This window comes from Daphnia carinata, chromosome 1, assembly GCF_022539665.2.
Source record: "Daphnia carinata strain CSIRO-1 chromosome 1, CSIRO_AGI_Dcar_HiC_V3, whole genome shotgun sequence".
In the NCBI taxonomy this organism is placed as follows: Eukaryota; Metazoa; Arthropoda; class Branchiopoda; order Diplostraca; family Daphniidae; genus Daphnia; species Daphnia carinata.
In genome coordinates, this window is record NC_081331.1 from 9591151 (window position 1) to 9608431 (window position 17281).

Genomic DNA, 17281 nt, shown 5'->3' on the forward strand with positions numbered 1-17281 from the left:
AGCGGCAGCTGCTGGACATGAACGCAGTTGGATTTCGACTGACTCTGCAAAGTCTGCCTCTCGCCAGTGTCTTGCCTGCTGTTCTGGATTGCCGTGGCCTTGGCCAGCTCTTTTCGACGCCATGTTGGTTCAAAGACGAAAGGTAAGACGAAAAGGAATGGGGAAAAAGAGGAGGAGGAGGAACAGTTTCGCCTCTGGGAGAAGCACGACTTGAAAAAAAAAAAAAAAAAAAAAAAAACCTTTTTCGGGGAGATTTCGAGTCAGCTCTCTCGCTGTTAAAAACGTGGAACGAAGAAAGAAAAGAGAAATAGAAGGTATAGACGTGATAGGTAAAGCAGGTAAAAAAAAAAAAATAAGCGGAGTGGAGAGGGGGCCAAGGAGGCGGAGTAGGGTGGTGTTTTTCTTTTTTTTGCTTCCTGGCTTCTTATATCCCAACGGGCTGATAGACGCACAGGTGAGACTACTAGCGATTGCAGTCCCACCTGGCGTCCATTTTATTTTTCTCTCATTCTCATTCGCTTCGTTTACCTCTCCTCTTGCATTTTTTTTTTTTTTTTTTTTGGGGGGGGGGGGGGAGTGTAGGCCTACAGTGCAAGCTGGGCGTATATTTACCAAGTTCAAAAGGAGGCCATCAAGTCGACTTGACAAGTCGTCCAGACAGTGGAGCCATCAGATGCTGCGGTGTACAGCAGCGACACTCAATTTTGAGTTTCATACACTTCTACTTCATTTTTCTTGAATCATTTTCTTTTTTTTTTTTTTTTTAAATCGGACCACACACTTTGGGAAGCGCAAAGAGGAAACTTACTATGTCTTTTTTATGCCTTGTTCTTCTTGAAAGTCGGAGCGAAGGCAGAAAATAGAAGCAACAAGTTGCGTGAGCTGTTGGGACAATGAGCGGTTACCGGTTATGATTATACGTCTTTTTATCGGCAATCCGACAGCATCTTTTGCGGGAAGACGTTGCGAGAGAGGACCTCTCTCTTTCTCTCTCTCTCTCTCTCTCCCCCGAAACCGACATTCTTTTTTTTTTTTTTTTTTTTTTTTTTTTTAATATTCTCTTTCTCTTTGGAACATTCTTTGGGGTTTTAAATATGAACAGAAAAACGAAAGAGTCTCCGACCGCTTTTATTTTATTTAAAAGAGGGGCTTTTAGTGCTGAGAGAGCCAGTCTATATTGACGATTACATCTACGAGCGGGGTGTGTGTGTGTGTAGGTGTTTTTTCAGAGTCAATAATCGGCCAGTTTGGACGAAGCGAAAAAGAAACAAAAAAATTATGTCTAGGGTAAGAAGAAACACACACACACACACACAGAAAAAGGGCAACATAATACCCTCAGACCTTGGAATACTTTGCATACTACTATGTCGATTTTTTTTTTTTTTTCTTTTCCCTCCTCTCATTTCACTCTTCTCTCTTGGTTTTAACAAACTACCTGGAATTATTGTTTGAAAAAAAAAAAAAAAAAAAAATGTGTCTATTCTTCTTTTTAACCGAACACGAGAATATCGGAGCCGCGCGCGCTCATGCGAGAGGCGGACTTTGGGCGGCTCTAAAAAAAAAAAAAAAAATTTTTTATTTAAAGCAAAAAGAATGAAAGGGAAGAAAAAAAAAAAAAAACGCACGCCGGCTGTGTGTGTGTGTGTGTGTGTGCGCTGTGTCGTAAAAATGTAAACGAGTTGTAATCTAATGTAATGATACTCTGTAATCAAGGGGGTCTTCGCGGTGCGCGGTCAACTGTGATTAGCTTCATCCTGTTTTGTGTGTCTGCTCTGTGTGTGTGTGTCTGGCCCAAAGAAGAAGGCAACATCCCCCAGTCGCTCGAGCTCTTAACTCTCTTCGACAACAACACCGCCGCGCCTCCTACCAAATTTCCACACACAGCGTGGCATGTTAAACCGAATCAAATGCAATGTTTACTCTTTTTTTTCTCTCTCTTCGCTGTACACGTATGTGTGGTGTGTACCACCTGGCGAGAACGTCCTTACTAGGAAGCTTCATCTCGATGTCGACTTTTAAAAGGGACCCCATTCGCTTATCTTGCACTGCTACACTCTTATTTCAAAAGACGTACCTCTTCGTTCCTATTTCAAAACTCTCGAACGCTAAAACTCGATTAGTCTCGCTGGATCGTCCGCTGTGGACCGAAGAAGTTGTTTCGACAGAAAAGAATGTAGAGAAGAAAAAAAAAAAAAAAAAAATGTTAATATAAAATCATCTGGGCTTCGATGTGGGAAAGAATGAAAAGCGTCGGTTCCCCTACACATTTTTTTTTTTTTAGTGAATCAAATAGAAAAAAAAAAAAAAGAGGACATTGTTTTGATTCCTATTCGATATGATCAAATTACACACCTTTACCTTTTGGCCGCAAGGCTTCTTCGTGGGAGAACAAAACGGTTCGCCCATATACATCCGGACACAAACTCTTTAATAAAAAAAAAAAAAAAAAAAAAAAAAAAAAACTCGTGTTACAAAAGTCCATCATCATCGAACTCTAGCTGTGCAATGGAAACACGATCCCAGCCAAAAAGAGAAACATAGAATTTTTCATCCTCACCGAAAAGAAAAATGTAATCATCAAAACAAAAAACAAAAAAAAAAAACAAAAAACAATTGCTTAACACGATCAACATACTTTGCTCACGTCATTTCTTTTTGCCGGGGTTTCATCTTCTTAACCACCATCGTCATCATCCAAGGGAAAAAAATAACAAAAAATTGCATGTTTTCCCCTTTTTTCTTCTTTCTTTTCGTGACGATGACGATGACTATCGCATTATTAGCCAAAGTGCTTGTAACACACAAAAGACTTTGGAACAAGAAGAAAAAAAAAAAAAAAAAAAAAGATGGAGGAGCGAGGAGAATGCAATCCGTTACAGAGTCAGGGATCAAGGAGAGAGGAGAGCACGCCTTGATAACCAACAAAAAAAAAAAAAAAAAAAAAAAAAAAAAAAACTACAAAAATGGACCCGGATTGGAGGTTGGTAAAGGAAAAGATGTGCATGTTGTTTTTATAAAGCTGAAATGCGGATGCGTGTGTCGCCCAAAAAAAAAAAAATTTATATTTGGTTTACGACACCAATGTCGCGTCCAGTTCTTCTTCCTTCGTTTCGGGAAGGCTGGCCATTTTGCGCAGGACTTTGGAGATGACCTCAGAGAGCGAATCACGAGCTCCGGGGTCGAGCAAGTTGACGCAGTGCTGTTGGGTTTCGTCGTTGTGTCGCAGACGCAAAATGGTGACCAAAGCGGCCTCGCAGGCCGACCGGACGGCCGTGTTCTTCTCCTTGGTTCCGTTCACCAGCTGGGGTAGGAGGACTTTGAGGAAATCGGACGGCAGGGCCGTGTCAATGTGCCGGCCGAGATAGTGGCTCGTCTGGGCCACCAACTGTTTCACCTCGTTGCTGGCATGATTGAGCGTCTTGGCGAACGGCTGGCTGAGCTGGGCCGGGAACGACACGGGGCTAGTGGTCGTCATCAAGTGCCTAAAGAGGAAGCCGATAGCGCGGATGCTGTTCGATACGATCGGGATTCGATCGGCCGTCAAGTAGCTCAACAAGACGCGATGCAACTTGTCTCGCCATTCGGCCGTGTAGACCTGCTCGGCCGCTTCCTTCAAGGCGACGGAGAGAACGGCGCTCTTACCGTGGCGCAAAGTCCAATCGAGTGACGGATCGTCGTGGAGGAGACACTCGTTGACGAGGGCCTCCAGTTCGTCGGCTGGCAAACGACGGAAAAGGGCGCCCAGACATCCGGCGGCGGCTGATCGGGTCGTGTCTTCCGGATGGGACAGCATCGACTGCAGCGTCGCTAAAATGGATTTGCGGATGGGTTCGCTCATCTTGTCGCCGGCCGGGGTGATGACGCCGCGCAGGGCTTGCAGTGAAGTTTCCCTGATGGAAGAGTCGTCTGTCGTCTTGATGCTCGTGTACAACTCGTTAAAGAGCGGGTCGGCGCGAGTGTGAATCACAATCAAATGACTGAGGGCCGTGGCCGCCTTGAGACGGACCTGGCGGTTGGGATCGCTCAGCGATTTGACAAATGTCGTCTGCAACTGCGGCAGGAAAGGCTTGAGGAGAGCGCCCACCTTGGCCAGCAAGAGCGCCAGCGTTTCCAAGACGGCCACCTTGACACCGGCGCTAAATCGATCGCCAAGGATACGGATAAGTGGTCCGGTAATGGCCACCACCGACGGCTTGAGAGCTTCGGGTGATGTCAACTTAATCAGTTCTCCCAATCCTTGGGCGGCTTGTTCTTTCATCTCGGGAGGGCCGTTCAAAATGGCCTCACGATAGACGGGCAGCAAAGGCGCGATACCCTTGGAGAGGCAACAGCCAGGCAGGAATTCTTGACCTTTGAGGTCACTCATGGCAAAACGAACGGCTTGACGAAGGTCGCCGACGTGCGCCATCTGTTGAGTGGCGTCGAGGGTCTTGATGACCGAGTTGAGGGCCTCCAGAGCCGGATTCAACACGCCAGGATCATTATCCGTCAGCAAGTGGATGAGACCGCGAAGGAGTTGCGGTACGTACTGGATGTAATCGGCTTTCGTGTGCGTGCAGAAGCCGGCCAAAAGGGAGACGGCGGCTCGGCGCAACGGCAACTTGTCCGATTTGGTCGAAGTCAACAGCTCGTCCATGATGGCCCGGATGCCTTGCTCGTCCTGCACAGAGAGCAACACCACCTGGCAGTACTCGACTTCTTGTGCCTCCGCGGGCGTTCCAGCGGCAGCTGTGACGGCGGCCAGAAGAGCGGGTAGCAAACGGTTAAAGTGGCGAGCCAGGGCATCGCCGGCCACCGAGGCGAGAACCGACAAGGCTTTGGTATTGACCGGCGGAGCGGTCAGATGCGGGATCAAGTACGGGAGAACGACGCGCGGTTTGATGGCCATGACTTGTCGAAGGCCGTCCAGCGCGTTCTCTCCTTGGTCGGGATCGTTGAGGGCTTCCAGCATGAACGGCAGAATGTCGTCTAGGGCCCGGCCGCCGACGGTGCTGTGAAGGCTGTCGAATGTCTTGGCCGCCGCTTGGCGTACCTCGGACAGCGGGTCGCAAAGAGCCTTGCGAACGGTCGGCACGAGGCTGTCTACGAAGGTCATGACCATCTCGCGGGACGTCGACGCCATAATTTCAGAGAGACCAATACAGACTCCCTTTTAAAAGAAAGAAAAAACAAACAAAAAACAAATGAATAACGCATGGCCAACAAAGAACAAATTTGCATTTATTTATTTTATTTGTTTTTACCTGTCGAGTGTCCGGCTCGTCCGAGTTGAGTCCATCTTCCAAGATAGGAATGATTTCGGGCAAGACGCGCTCACCCAATTTGCGGACAAGGTCGCCCAAAGTGCGGGCAGCCACTTGCCTCTTGTCGTAGACGGAGCTGGCCAAGCATCCCAACAATAAATTGAACAGGGTGGACAGGATTTCGCGCAGCGTTCTGGGCGTGTTGGTGACAACGACCTTCCAGACGTGAAGAGCAGCCTGCCGGACGAGTAGGGCAACGTCCGAACGACCCATGTAAAGGCCGGCCAAGACGCGGTTGCGTCTCTCCGTGCCCAACGTGTCCATAATGGCTCTGTGCGATTGCTCCGTGCCAAAGTTGTCGTCCTCGCTGGCCGTCTCGGTCGTCATCTTACCGGAAACGCCGGAAATCTTGTAGAGCAAATCGCCCAGAAGCTGGATCGAGCTGTAGCGAATACGCCAGTTGTCGTCGAAGAGGCCGAGTTCCAGTTCGGGCAAGAGCAGCATGATGGCCGTATCGGCGTACATGTTGACAATACGCTGACCGGCTCTCAGGGCCGTGTCTCTGACAAACTCGTTCTCGTCGGCCAGAGCCTTCAGGATCGACGGGATAATCTGGCTAATGTAAGGCGTGAATTCGTTCTGGAACACTCCGGGCAGGTAGATGAACATCGTTATGTAGCCGTCCTGTAAAATAAAATAAAATAAAGTATTCATTTTTTTTTTTTTTTTTTTTTAGTTAATACATAGTCTTATCTCCCATTGTTGTTGTGCAAGGGGGGGTTCACACGAACGATAAAAAAATATTGTTATCCAATTAACCCCGTATTTTAGTAGTTTTCAACCAAAACACGTCTGAAATAACGGTTCGATTTTTATAGATCTAATGTAATAAAAAAAAAAAAAGAAAAAAAAAAAAAAAAAACAAGAAAAAAAAGACCGGGTAGCTTCCCTCCCCCCCCACTCTTTCTTTTGTTTTCTAGTTAATGGCTCGTGGGTCATTTAACAGATTTTTAATTGCCGGACCAGACGCGTTGGCCATCTGACCCCGTGAAGAATTCGGAACAAAAGAAAAAAAAAAAAAAAGAAAGAAAAAAAGATTCGACGCTCTTGCATCGGAATCGAAACACTTCACCTTGACGTGAGGGGCAATGTCCTGGCGTTCGGCCGTGGCAATAATTTCGGGCATCAGTTTGTGAAGTTTGTCGACGCCGAGGCCTCCGACAACTTCCGACAGACCCTGTGCGGCACCGGATCGGTCGACAGACGACGATTCCGACGTCAGCGTTTGCATCAACCAAGGCAGCAGATCGTCGAACGAAGCTTCACCCATTCCGCGAACCATAGCGCCCAATGCGCGGGCAGAAACACTTCGGACATCCGGTACGGGATCCAACAGCGAAGCTTTCAATCCAGGGATAATGGTCGACAAGTATGGACTCAAATCTTTTTGATCCGTCAACGAATACCTGCACATTATTCAAACAAATTTTAATTCGTTTTTACATCTTAAACAATTTTTCTGTAAATGATAACTCACATGTTGCCGATAATTTGCGCAGCCATTTTGCGAGTCTCGGTGGATCGATCTTGGAAAGCTCGCTGGACAACGGGCATGATCAAGGCCAACGACGGCGCGTCGATGAAATGGACGAATTTCGTTTCGAGCAAAGTGGCCAAACAAGACGAAGTCTTCTTAGCAGGATCTTGGAGCGCTTCCAAGAGAACGGGCACAATGGCCTGAATCTCAGGGTTACGGATGACGGAGCCAATGATCTGCAGAGCTTGAGCTCCCGCTGCTTGCACTTTAACGTGACTGTCACCGAGTACCTCAATCAGTTTTGGTACGATGCCTGGAAGACAGGACGAAAGTTGTCGTGGAGCGCAGTAAGCCATGGCTCCGAGCAGCTCAACCGAGCCGGTTTTGGTCCTCCAAGAGTCCTGTTCCAGAGCGGCCAGCAAAGAGGGCAACACCAACTTGACTCCGTGAGCACTCAGCTTGCTCATGACGGCCTTGGCCGTGTCGTCGGCTGCTTCACGGACAAATTGGTTGGTGTCGCCAAAGCAGAGGAGCAAATGCGGCAGAACGTGGACGACATAAGGCTCGAAGAGACGGCCCAGCATGGAGCAGAGCTGTTCGAAAGCAAAGAGGGCGCCTTCACGATGCCGGATGTTTTTCTTGTTCTGTATAGCTTCCGTCAAACTCGTCATGATGTCCAATTGCTTCAACGACAAAATGCCCAGGCCTTTGACGATACCAGCGATACCGTACGCAGCTCCTTTACGGTCACCGTAGTTGTTGGAAGAAAGCAACTTCTGGAGAAGACGCTGGACCAGAGGAGCGACTTCGTCCTTGATGGCCGGCACCAAGGGTGGTAGACAGTTGGCCACAGCTTCTTGGACAGGCTGCGAAGGCGTCGATAAAGCGTCAACCAACTTGTAAATGATGGGCTTGACACGAGGGTCTTCTTTCTCCAAATGGCGGGCCAAAGAGCCCATCAGAATGACAACCGACTGACGAACCGAGTCGAAACTTCCGGATTTGGGCGCGTCATCCATAAACTTCTCAAAGACGGGCAGCAATTTGGTGATCGTCTCCTTGCCGTGCTGATCGACCATCGTCACGGCGGCGTTCAGCATAGTCTTCTTGACACTCTCTTCTCGGTCGCCAAGTCCTTTGGGCACGAAGAACGACGCCAAACGGACAACGGTAGTATCGTCCATCAACGGGACCAAGCGGTAGAGAGCTAGACCGATTCCGGCACGAGGTTCCCAGACGTCCATCGGTGGCTGCAATTCGCGGCCAAAGTTATCCTTGACGGCCGGTGTCAGCTCTAGTCGTTCGCCATACAATTTGATGAGGCGTTTGGCTGTAGGGTCCACTTCGGCCGTGTTGAGCTGCAATGCGGACGCGAGGGCCTCGGCTCCAGCTGCCCTGATTGGCTCCACCATGTGAGTGACATCTTCGAGTACGAGCTCGAACATATTTTTGACGGGCTGAAGTTGTGTAGCAGCCCATAGCTGTTCGCCCTTTTCGCGGATCTCTGGAACAACATCGAACTTGGCCACCCACAGCCTGTGATTCAGATGAGTGGTAAACGTCTTGACACGATTGCGCGTCAGCACGGGCAATAGGACGCTCAAGCTGTGGAGACAAGCATCGCGAACAGAGTCGACGCTACTCTCGAGACTATCAAGCAGGCAATTAACTTCCTCATCGGTGGCCACAGCGCAGCCAGCTTTGCCACTAGCAGACGCCGCAACTTCCAGCAGGGCAGAATAGGCCGTTTGTTGTTCTCTTCCGGTAGTCGTGCCAATCAAATGAATCAGCAAATCCATCATCTCTTTCAGAGGAAGCAAACGGGGGTTGTTCTGCGGATAAGTTTGGCCTGGCTGACCGACCGATCTCAGACCAGCGTGACGTTCGATTAACTGGATACCCTGTGCGGCCAATGCTTCTTCTTTAGAGCTGAGTTGTTTTAAAGTACCCCGGATAAAAGGAAAGCAGTACGTGAAGGTCGGGGCGTTCAACGGAGTGGCAGTAGCGCCAACGAGCTGCTTGAGAACACGTCGTGAGGCGTCATCTAGTGATTCAGTTTCCCATGCCGGGTCCAGATCGCACATGGGTTTGACGAGACGAAGCGAGACGTGAGCAATGCTCTTAGCCAAAAGTTCCATGTCGGCTTCGAAAACTGATTTCCTCAGGTCGATCCAGAGTGGCTGAAGTAACGGAGCTGCCACTGGCGAGCCCATCGCTCGCATCATCCAGGGAATCAACTGCGTCAGCTGATTGGACAGCACGCCCGGCACGTTGTCAATGGCCGACTTCAGCATGGAGCACACCTGTCGAACAACGACATCCAACGCAGCCACTTTGCTTCTAATGGCGCTTTCTTTCTCCAACTGGACGCGGATGGCCTCTTTCTGTTTAGGAGACATTTCGGGGGCTTTCTTCTTGCCCTCTCGTATACGTTTCTCTTCCAGTTCTCGGATGAGCTGCAACTCCTCCATCTGCTCTTTGTACGAATAAGCACGCGATTCTCGCTTGATGTTTCGAGCAGCTTCTTCTTTCGCATTCTCCAAGACGCTTCTGTCGTAGAGTTCACCTTCTGGCGTTAAGAAAGTGAAGTAATCGTCGCGAGTGACTCTCAGCAACTCTTCTTGACTCAACGTGGCGCTTATGGCGTCTAGCACGTCCTTGATGGTTTCTTCGGGAGCCAATTTCATGAGTCCAGACAAAGATGCCTCTGGCCACGATCCCGGTTTGTGGTTCTTGATCAATTCCTCCTTTAACTGGGCGTAGCATCGACTCACGAGGGCTTTAGGGACCTGTCCAAAGTGTTTGACGATATAATACCAGCACAGAGGCTGAACGGAAGCAATGGCCGGATGATGAGCGGCTTTGAAACATGCTACAGCCAATTTATTATAATTCTCCTGAGATCTTCCCTTCAAGGAGGTGATGGTCTGCAAGCAGAATATCAGCGAATTGGCGTCCGTTTCGTTCAGAGTTGCAGACAGCACACCAGTTGTATCGCCCTCTTCGCGATTTCGGATGCCACTAACGACTTTGGCCGTGTGCAGGAAAATGGTGAATTCAGCAATCAATGCCAGCGAACGATCAAGAGTTGTCTTGACGGTAGGAGGGAGAATCTTTTTCACCGCTGAAGCTGCCCGTGTGCGAAGAGAGAAATTCGGTCTGGTAAGTGCAAGAATGATTGCACGGAAGTAGGGCGCCGCTTTATCACCAATCCGTTGTTCGTGAGTGACAAAAAGCGATTCGCAAAGCAAGACAACTTCGAGCCAGGTCTCTTCGTTGTACGAAGACAACATCTTTTCGTTGACAAATAACAGTTTATCTGTATCTGAAAGAATGGTCCACAACGGACCACACTGGCTTGCCGCCTGGAAATATATTACACTTTAATAGGAGCTCTAATTTAGTAAAGGAAATTGATGATTACCTTCTCATCTAAGCTGGCGCATCGCAACAGCAGCGTAGCGGCTGATAAGCCCTCTGAAACGATAGCCGCTTGTGTGGGCTGTGCAGCTGCTCGTTCCAGGGATTTCAACAGGACAGGGATCAATTCAATTCCTTGTGGTAAGCTTTCACCGTGTAACGAGGCGGCCATGCATCGAATATACCCTGTTCTTACTGCGGGTGTGGATGTTTTCAACGTCATGCCTTTCTTAAACATTTCCATGAGCGTTTTTGGGATCGCAGCAGCGAACCGATTAGCCCATAAAAGCAACGAAGAAAGGGCTCGGATAAGGGTTCCCTCGTGGACTTCTGTTTCCAGAATTTTGACGAAATGTTCTGCGGCATCGCAGCTCAACTGGTGGGCACCTTTCCCAGTTACGCAATGCTTGCTCAAGTGACCGATACCTTCAAGAATGGAGATCTTGTGCGAGGAAAGAGTCAACTTTCCTTCTGATCCTTGCAGAACACCAAACAACAGGTTGAGCAGATTGCGAACTGCAGTTGCCTCGCTGCATTGCTTGGCCAAGGCCTCTGTTGCAAAGGCTGCCTCTTCACGTGTAAGATCCTCTTTCGAATGGAGGCATGTGGCTATTGGTTTGGCCAAATCAGCGGCATAAGCACTCAGATCAATAGATACAGAGGCAAGCACTTGACCAACACACCCAAGAATGATTTCCGGGCTTCTGAGCATGGCTTTAAGCAAAGCTGGAAGGAGCAGGCCTTTGAAATCGTCGTGTGTCAGGAGCTTCAAAAACGGCTTACACTGCTCCACGAAGTAAGTGTCTGGCTTCACTTTTGTGGTGATTGCTACTTTGATGAAGGAGTCTAACAACGATCGTCTCATTGACGATAATAGCTCGGCATTCTTATTGGCTTGAACAAAACTTAAGACTGCGCAGCTCAATACCAAAGATTGGAAAGATGTTTCAAGCTCACACAAGGCTTCCCAGTACTTCACTTCTGATCCGGGAATTTGTTTCCACCCCTGCACCAATCTTGAAAAGGTAATACAAATATAATTATTAAGGTTAAATTAAAATATTTGATTCCATACTTGTGGTATGCTTTTGCGGACATCTTTTTGGATCTGGAAGCCAAAATACTAGTGTATAGACATGATTGGGCTTCTACCAACTTCTGGAACGAAACACCTTTACAATTTGAGGCATCTTTGAATCCATGAACCAGTACTTTATAGGACCAATCAAAGGCAGCAAGCAGTTCCTTTGCCAAGGTGTCCCTTTATTGTAGTAGTCAACAGATGAAATAATAATTTTTAATTTTAAAAAAATTTTATGTCGAATTTGCTTACGATGATGCAAGATTTTTATAGGCTGTAGAATACACAGCCAATGTGTTGGAGAGATGTTGAACTGTTGCTGCATTGTGGTGTTTCAGTAATGTAAGTATGAAATCTTGTACCAATTTTCTTGAAGAATTCTTGTGGTACCTCGGTAGAGTGAAGATTAAAACTCTACACACTCCTTTAATTACACCTTCACTAACATCTTTGGAAAAATGATTAAACGAACACAATTACTATTTTTAAATAAAGAAATTTTAAGCAAAAGTTCTAGTAATCTACAGAATTATTGTATTTTTAATATTTTTTATTTACCAGAAGATGTGTCCGAGAAAGCATCGTTAAGCGCTTTAAATACTTGAATACGTTCCACATAGCTTGCTGATTGTACCCTCAGCGGTAAGTCTTTCAACGCTTTCGCTAACTATAAAACAAATTATCCAAGAATTGTCAGAAAATGTCATTAAAAAGAAAAATTATTGATCATGTGGAGACTTACCGGTTTGTCATCCATCGTGCTACAGACAATCTATTGATAACTACAATCGATATTTAACCTTCTCTTACTGATCGATTTCCAGGTTATATGTTGATCGATTAATGGAAAGCAAGTTTTACGTGATTCAAAAATATTCGTATGAATGTGTTTGAAATATCGTTTATTTAAAGAAAACAATGTGCAATCAGTAATAGTACTATCAAGCTCATCTGAAGATTACCAACTGCTAAAATTTCCGAATGAATAGCTAGCAGATGTTTTAGCTTTTTTCGGTTGAGAGCTGTTACTGGAATCAGCTCCTACCGCATCGCCGGGCCTGCAAAATAAAGAAGAACGTCTAACAATGTTCCCGGTAAATATGAGTATATACAAATATACTTGTTGAAAACTTTTGGATTGATATATTTTCCTACACCAGATTGTTTGAAAGCCTTTAGTTCGGCTTTAGGAATAGAGGCCTTAGCTTCCTTTAACTGCTTTTCAGCTGCTTCTAGTGCCGCGGCCCTTTCAACCACCAACTGAAAACAAGCGCACATAGTTAGCTCAATGTTAGAACTTAATTGAACTTACTTTATTTCTTTACCTTTTCATCTACTTCGGCATACGGATCAGTGAATATCTGTGCAGATTCAATTAAGATATCTTCTACGGGCCGGTCTTTGTTGTCTGTGCCTATGCGTTCCATAGCACTTAGGGTTTCCATTCCACCAACGACGCGGCCGAATATGGTGTGCTTCCCATCGAGATGTTTACAGGATCGATACGTAATGAAACTGCCGATTGAAAGAGCCAGTTTTATTTGTGATTTCCGTGTGAAAATGTTATAAGCCAAGCATTCGTACTTACAACTGAGATTTATTGGTGTTGGTTCCTGAATTGGCCATGGATAAAATACCCCGGCCGGTATGAGATAGGTTCGGCTTGAATTCGTCTTCAAATGATCCTCCCCAGCAAGACTCACCACCAGTACCGGTACCAGTAGGATCACCTCCTTGAATCTTTGTAACAGTTTATAAACCTCCGAAAAACACACTGCATTACATTCGTTACCATAAAATGCTTGATCGATCTATGGAACTTCGTATTATTGTAGTAGCCTTTCTTGCACAAGTTTACGAAATTCTCACACGTTTTTGGAACCATGTCACAATGCAATTCCAGGTTCACGGGTCCAAGATTGGTGGCCAATCTAACATAACCTAAAGAACATCGATACAAGAAATATGACGGTTCAGAAAAAAAAAAACAGGTATCTAACCTTTTTTCTTAATACGTTGATATCGAACAATGTTTTCGTCAAGAATCGCTGGTTCATGGGTAGTTTCTGGCATCATGACCGTAGACGTAAAACCGGCAGCAACGGCACCAGTGGAATAGTGAGCCTGACATACCCAAATAAAAAGAAGTAAATAGACAAAGAGCGTGACAAATGAACAACGAAATTTAACTGTAATAATACAGATGAATGAGTTACCGCATTAATGGAATCTGCCACTTTTTTTACGACTACGGTCTCTTCCGGGGCCGTATAGTCTTTTTCTAGTTGCTCTAGAACTCCCTTCGTTTCAGCGTTAATGTATTTGAGGCGCGCGGCAGGGTCGGTTTTTGCCCGTATAAGTTCTTTTAAAATAATGCCATATTACAACTGATTAAACTTATATGCTCCTATGGTATGTACAGGAGGAAAAATACCTTCATCTTCAATTTTCTGATCATTTTTTACATGATGAAAATTTGCAATATTAAACTTTTCTAGATGGGATGGGTCTTGAAGGGTAATTATGTCTTGACGAGTGAAAGGCTCATCTGTCAACAACTCTTTGAAGTTCTTAGGTTTCAAATTAAGCTGCTCTACCGCTTCATAAGAAAAAACATTGCCAGTTGTTCTGATGGCCACAATATGTGATTTGTCAGTAAACTGTTTGAACAATACTGGGCAATGGTAGGCTCCTTCTGCATTTTTATGGTAATTCAGTTTAAGAAGATGCTTGCTTTCTAATGGCTGATGAGAAAAGAAAACATTTTTGAATACATTGTTTTTGCAATGGGTAAGACTTTAAGTAAAAAAATATATATAAGAGCTGTATGCTACATTGAATGCTTACTTTTCCTGTTACTGGATTGGTTTTGTATTTCTTCAGGTAAGGAACTATAGCAAGAAGATCAAAAACATGACCTTCAGTGTCACAAAGGGGATTTTCAAAGAGCTGAAGTGACAAAGCACAATGGTCAAATGGAAGGCGGCGAAAAGAAGCACTGGCACTATTAGGATTGACAGGTTTCTTTCCTCCATACAATGTGCTCCATTCTGTACTTGTCAAGTACCTATAAGTTTAATGAATCTATATTATTTGAATTTTGGTACACTGTGTAAACAAATAAATATACATTTTATCTTTCTGATGTTGTCGTTTTCCCATTTTTGGTTTAGTGTTTTGCTTTGACGGTGTAAAAGGTACGGGAAAGCTTCACGTTAAAGAATGGTTGATTATGTTCTTGTGTTTGGTTCTTTCTTTTGCTTTTCACTTTAATCGCTTTATTCACTTCAAACCAAGCTAACCAATAATCACGAAATGAAAATCAAACGAAGACACCTTCTGCTAAAATGCTTTGTTGCCTGATCGCATATTCTTTTGTAGGTAGAATCGAATGATGGCAAGGGCATAGAATTTATATTCAAAATATATTTGTTTACGAAAGCACAAAAAAATTAGATAATTAATGATTATTTATTGTTTTTCCATTAAAATGTTACTAAATTTGTTCAAGCATTGTGAATCTGGCAACGGAATGAGGTATTGCCCTATTCTGTTTTGAAAGCTTTTTAAACGTTTTGAAACGTTTCGAACGTTGAACGTTTCGAACGTGTACAGAACAAAAGCTGTTTTCAGTAATGCAGTAGGCAAGGGGTAGAGAGGAGTGTTGGGTCGTAAAAGTACTGTGCCGTTATGTTGGTGGTGGAAATATCATGCAGGTGATTTATTATGGCCATTAGGATAAAGACAGAATCATTAGTGAATTATGATTTTACTCCGGTGCAGTATAACTGTGACTTGAAACCCAGTTGGCTATACTACTCGCCCTTCCGGCTCATTTCATCTTTAAATAAACTGTTGTTTCTGTTCTCCAACTGCCTTTGGATTGTTCAAGCAAGCCACCGGTGAAAACCATGCATCCTTTAGTTTTAGTAGTGTACATTCATCTGATCGTACACCTCGCAATCTAAGTCATCAGTAAGATCGATCCATCATCGGCTTCTCCTTGTAGGCTTTAATTGGCCTCGAACAGGCAATCCTTACAGTCAATGCTCTTTGTATGTAGATTGAAATTCAAGGTACAAGAACGCGTAAACCGGTTGAACGAGTACGTCTTACACTACGAAACTCTCGACTATATTGCGGACGCCATTGTTGCCCAACAGAATCGAAATAGACAAAGTGCGGTCGGCAGAGAAGAAGAATCATATCTTCGGCTCCGTTTTCGCAACCACGGAAAACATTTTCATTTTAAAACAGAAAAGGGACACATAGACGTTCAGTTCTGGCGTCCAATTTGTATCTCATAAAAGCCATCCGCTGGACGTCGATACCTCGCATCTCTACGAAGACACCTCCAAGGTGAGAACCACAAATCTTGTAGCACTAGTTCACTCACTAATGGTCTTTTCCATACGGTTCTCATAGGCAAACCAAAGAGCATGGTCTGTGGAGTGATCATTGATGGTATCTTCGATGGCGACATCCATAGCGAAGATGGCGTCCTCTACGTTGAAAAGGCAATCAAATACTTTGCTGGCAACAGCAGGACTGCCAAATTTCATCGTCGCAATTCATTTCGATCTATCATCTACAATGAAGTGCACGTCCTCGATCGGTATGAAGAACATCGCACAGGTATTTGGCTACATTTGGCATGTGTCTCTTTTCCTACTGATTATCTAAACCCAAATGGAATTTTTCACGTTTCCTTTTCCGTCCTTCCTTATGTGATTTATAGGACAAGTGGACGGTTGCGGTGTGACCGATGGAGTGGCCGCCTGGATGGACGACATTCAGCACGGAGCAATTGTCGAGAAAACCTACGAAATCAACAAGACCCCCCTTTTTGCACGTTGGATATTTAGGTTAGATGCCTTCGTAGGTCGACGACGTGCACTTTCTTGTAGATGAAAGAGCGATATGAATTGTAACGATGAGATTTGGCGGTTGTGCTATTGTCAGCAAAGTATGTGATTGCCTTTTCGACGTAGAGGACGCCATCTTGGCTATGGATTTTGCCATCGAAGATACCATCAATGATCGGTCCATAGACTATGCTTTTTGGTTCGCCTATGATGGCTTTTATGAGATACCACCTGGACGTCTGAGCTGAATGTCGATCTTTCCCTTTTCAGTTTTAAATGAGATGCTTTTCCATGGCTGAAAAAAGGGAGCCGAAGATACGATTCTTGTTCTCCTCCAACCGCACGTTGTCTATTTCGACTTTGTTGGGAATTAATAGCGTCCGCATTGCATTCGAGTCTCGTACTGACGGAAGTACTTGTTCTAACGGTTACCCGTTTTTGTACCCTTGAATTTCAATCAACATATATAGAGCAATAAAGAAGGTAAGGACAAATTGGACTTTACCCACAACATTGACCACATCGGGCCAAAGTTTTTCTAGTCAGAAGCTTTTTTCTTCTTCATAGTATACCATGCCATGCATTCCAATCGCGATTTGCAAATTCAAAAATCGCAAAGTTCAATGAGCGGGAAAAAAGTTCTTAAGCTCAATCTCTGATTGACTGAAAGATGTGAGAAATATTGACAATGCATAGCATACCGAGAAGCGTGTAAAGCTTTAGCTAAGCGCTGTATGCATCGTTTAATGCAACAAAACCATTGTTCTATACTTATTTTGCCTAAATTGTTTCAGATGAATAAAATTACAGTGTTTTGGACATAAAAGAAAAGGGCACGTTACCTTCATGAAGAAGCAAGACAAACACTGTTTACGTTATTTATAACTTAAAAAAACAAAGTAGCCTCAGATGTAGGATAGCAGAATCTCCACCCATGCTGATAAAAGGTTAGAAAACGTCAAGTTATGTAGATGCTAGCAGTATATGCAGTTAGAAAATGCATTATACATCAAGAAATCGGATGGCTACAAGAAAAGTTCGGGCGTATAAAGAAAACAAGCAGGCCTTTAAGGAAGATAAGCGTGTCTTCTATGGTCTCATGCCTGGCATCTATTAATTATGCAGTCAGAGG

The 17281-nt window shown here is 45.0% G+C and overlaps 3 protein-coding genes and 1 long non-coding RNA gene across 4 annotated transcripts in view; 2 read left to right on the forward strand and 2 right to left on the reverse strand.

Moving 5' to 3' along the window:
• Positions 1 to 17281, forward strand: part of LOC130695491 (lysosomal aspartic protease-like) — a 101378-nt gene that overhangs the window by 67809 nt on the left and 16288 nt on the right. The gene's annotated exons all lie outside the window — the stretch shown is intronic.
• On the reverse strand, positions 2556 to 12084 carry LOC130695287 (stalled ribosome sensor GCN1-like). Its single transcript, XM_057518403.1, has 9 exons — positions 12027 to 12084; positions 11843 to 11951; positions 11537 to 11732; positions 11279 to 11464; positions 10208 to 11219; positions 6784 to 10148; positions 6379 to 6712; positions 5247 to 5930; positions 2556 to 5152 (listed from the first exon to the last, which is right to left on the reverse strand). The coding sequence occupies exons 1-9, from the start codon at positions 12039 to 12041 to the stop codon at positions 3074 to 3076; spliced, it is 7980 nt and encodes a 2659-aa protein (XP_057374386.1). The 5' UTR covers positions 12042 to 12084; the 3' UTR covers positions 2556 to 3073.
• Positions 12170 to 14580, reverse strand: LOC130695702 (RING-type E3 ubiquitin-protein ligase PPIL2-like). The gene is made up of 10 exons (XM_057518842.2): positions 14415 to 14580; positions 14132 to 14351; positions 13719 to 14028; positions 13501 to 13646; positions 13285 to 13408; positions 13077 to 13225; positions 12873 to 13024; positions 12610 to 12799; positions 12405 to 12544; positions 12170 to 12342 (listed from the first exon to the last, which is right to left on the reverse strand). The coding sequence occupies exons 1-10, from the start codon at positions 14444 to 14446 to the stop codon at positions 12243 to 12245; spliced, it is 1563 nt and encodes a 520-aa protein (XP_057374825.1). The 5' UTR covers positions 14447 to 14580; the 3' UTR covers positions 12170 to 12242.
• Positions 14930 to 16873, forward strand: LOC132088102 (uncharacterized). The gene is made up of 3 exons (XR_009421327.1): positions 14930 to 15643; positions 15710 to 15919; positions 16023 to 16873. It is a non-coding gene; the product is annotated as an uncharacterized LOC132088102 (long non-coding RNA).

Bases quoted from the DNA above. Each gene is read 5' to 3' on its own strand.
- LOC130695702 (XM_057518842.2), bottom strand. From the start codon at position 14,446: ATGGGAAAACGACAACATCAGAAAGATAAAAT. The intron at 12,800-12,872 runs GTAAGTACGAAT...TTCAATCGGCAG, and splicing joins AACACCAATAAATCTCAGTT to TTTCATTACGTATCGATCCT. The intron at 12,343-12,404 runs GTATATTTGTAT...TTTATTTTGCAG, and splicing joins AATCCAAAAGTTTTCAACAA to GCCCGGCGATGCGGTAGGAG.
- LOC130695287 (XM_057518403.1), bottom strand. The intron at 11,733-11,842 runs GTAAATAAAAAA...ATTTTTCCAAAG, and splicing joins TTTCTCGGACACATCTTCTG to ATGTTAGTGAAGGTGTAATT. The intron at 10,149-10,207 runs GTAATCATCAAT...ATATATTTCCAG, and splicing joins GCGCCAGCTTAGATGAGAAG to GCGGCAAGCCAGTGTGGTCC.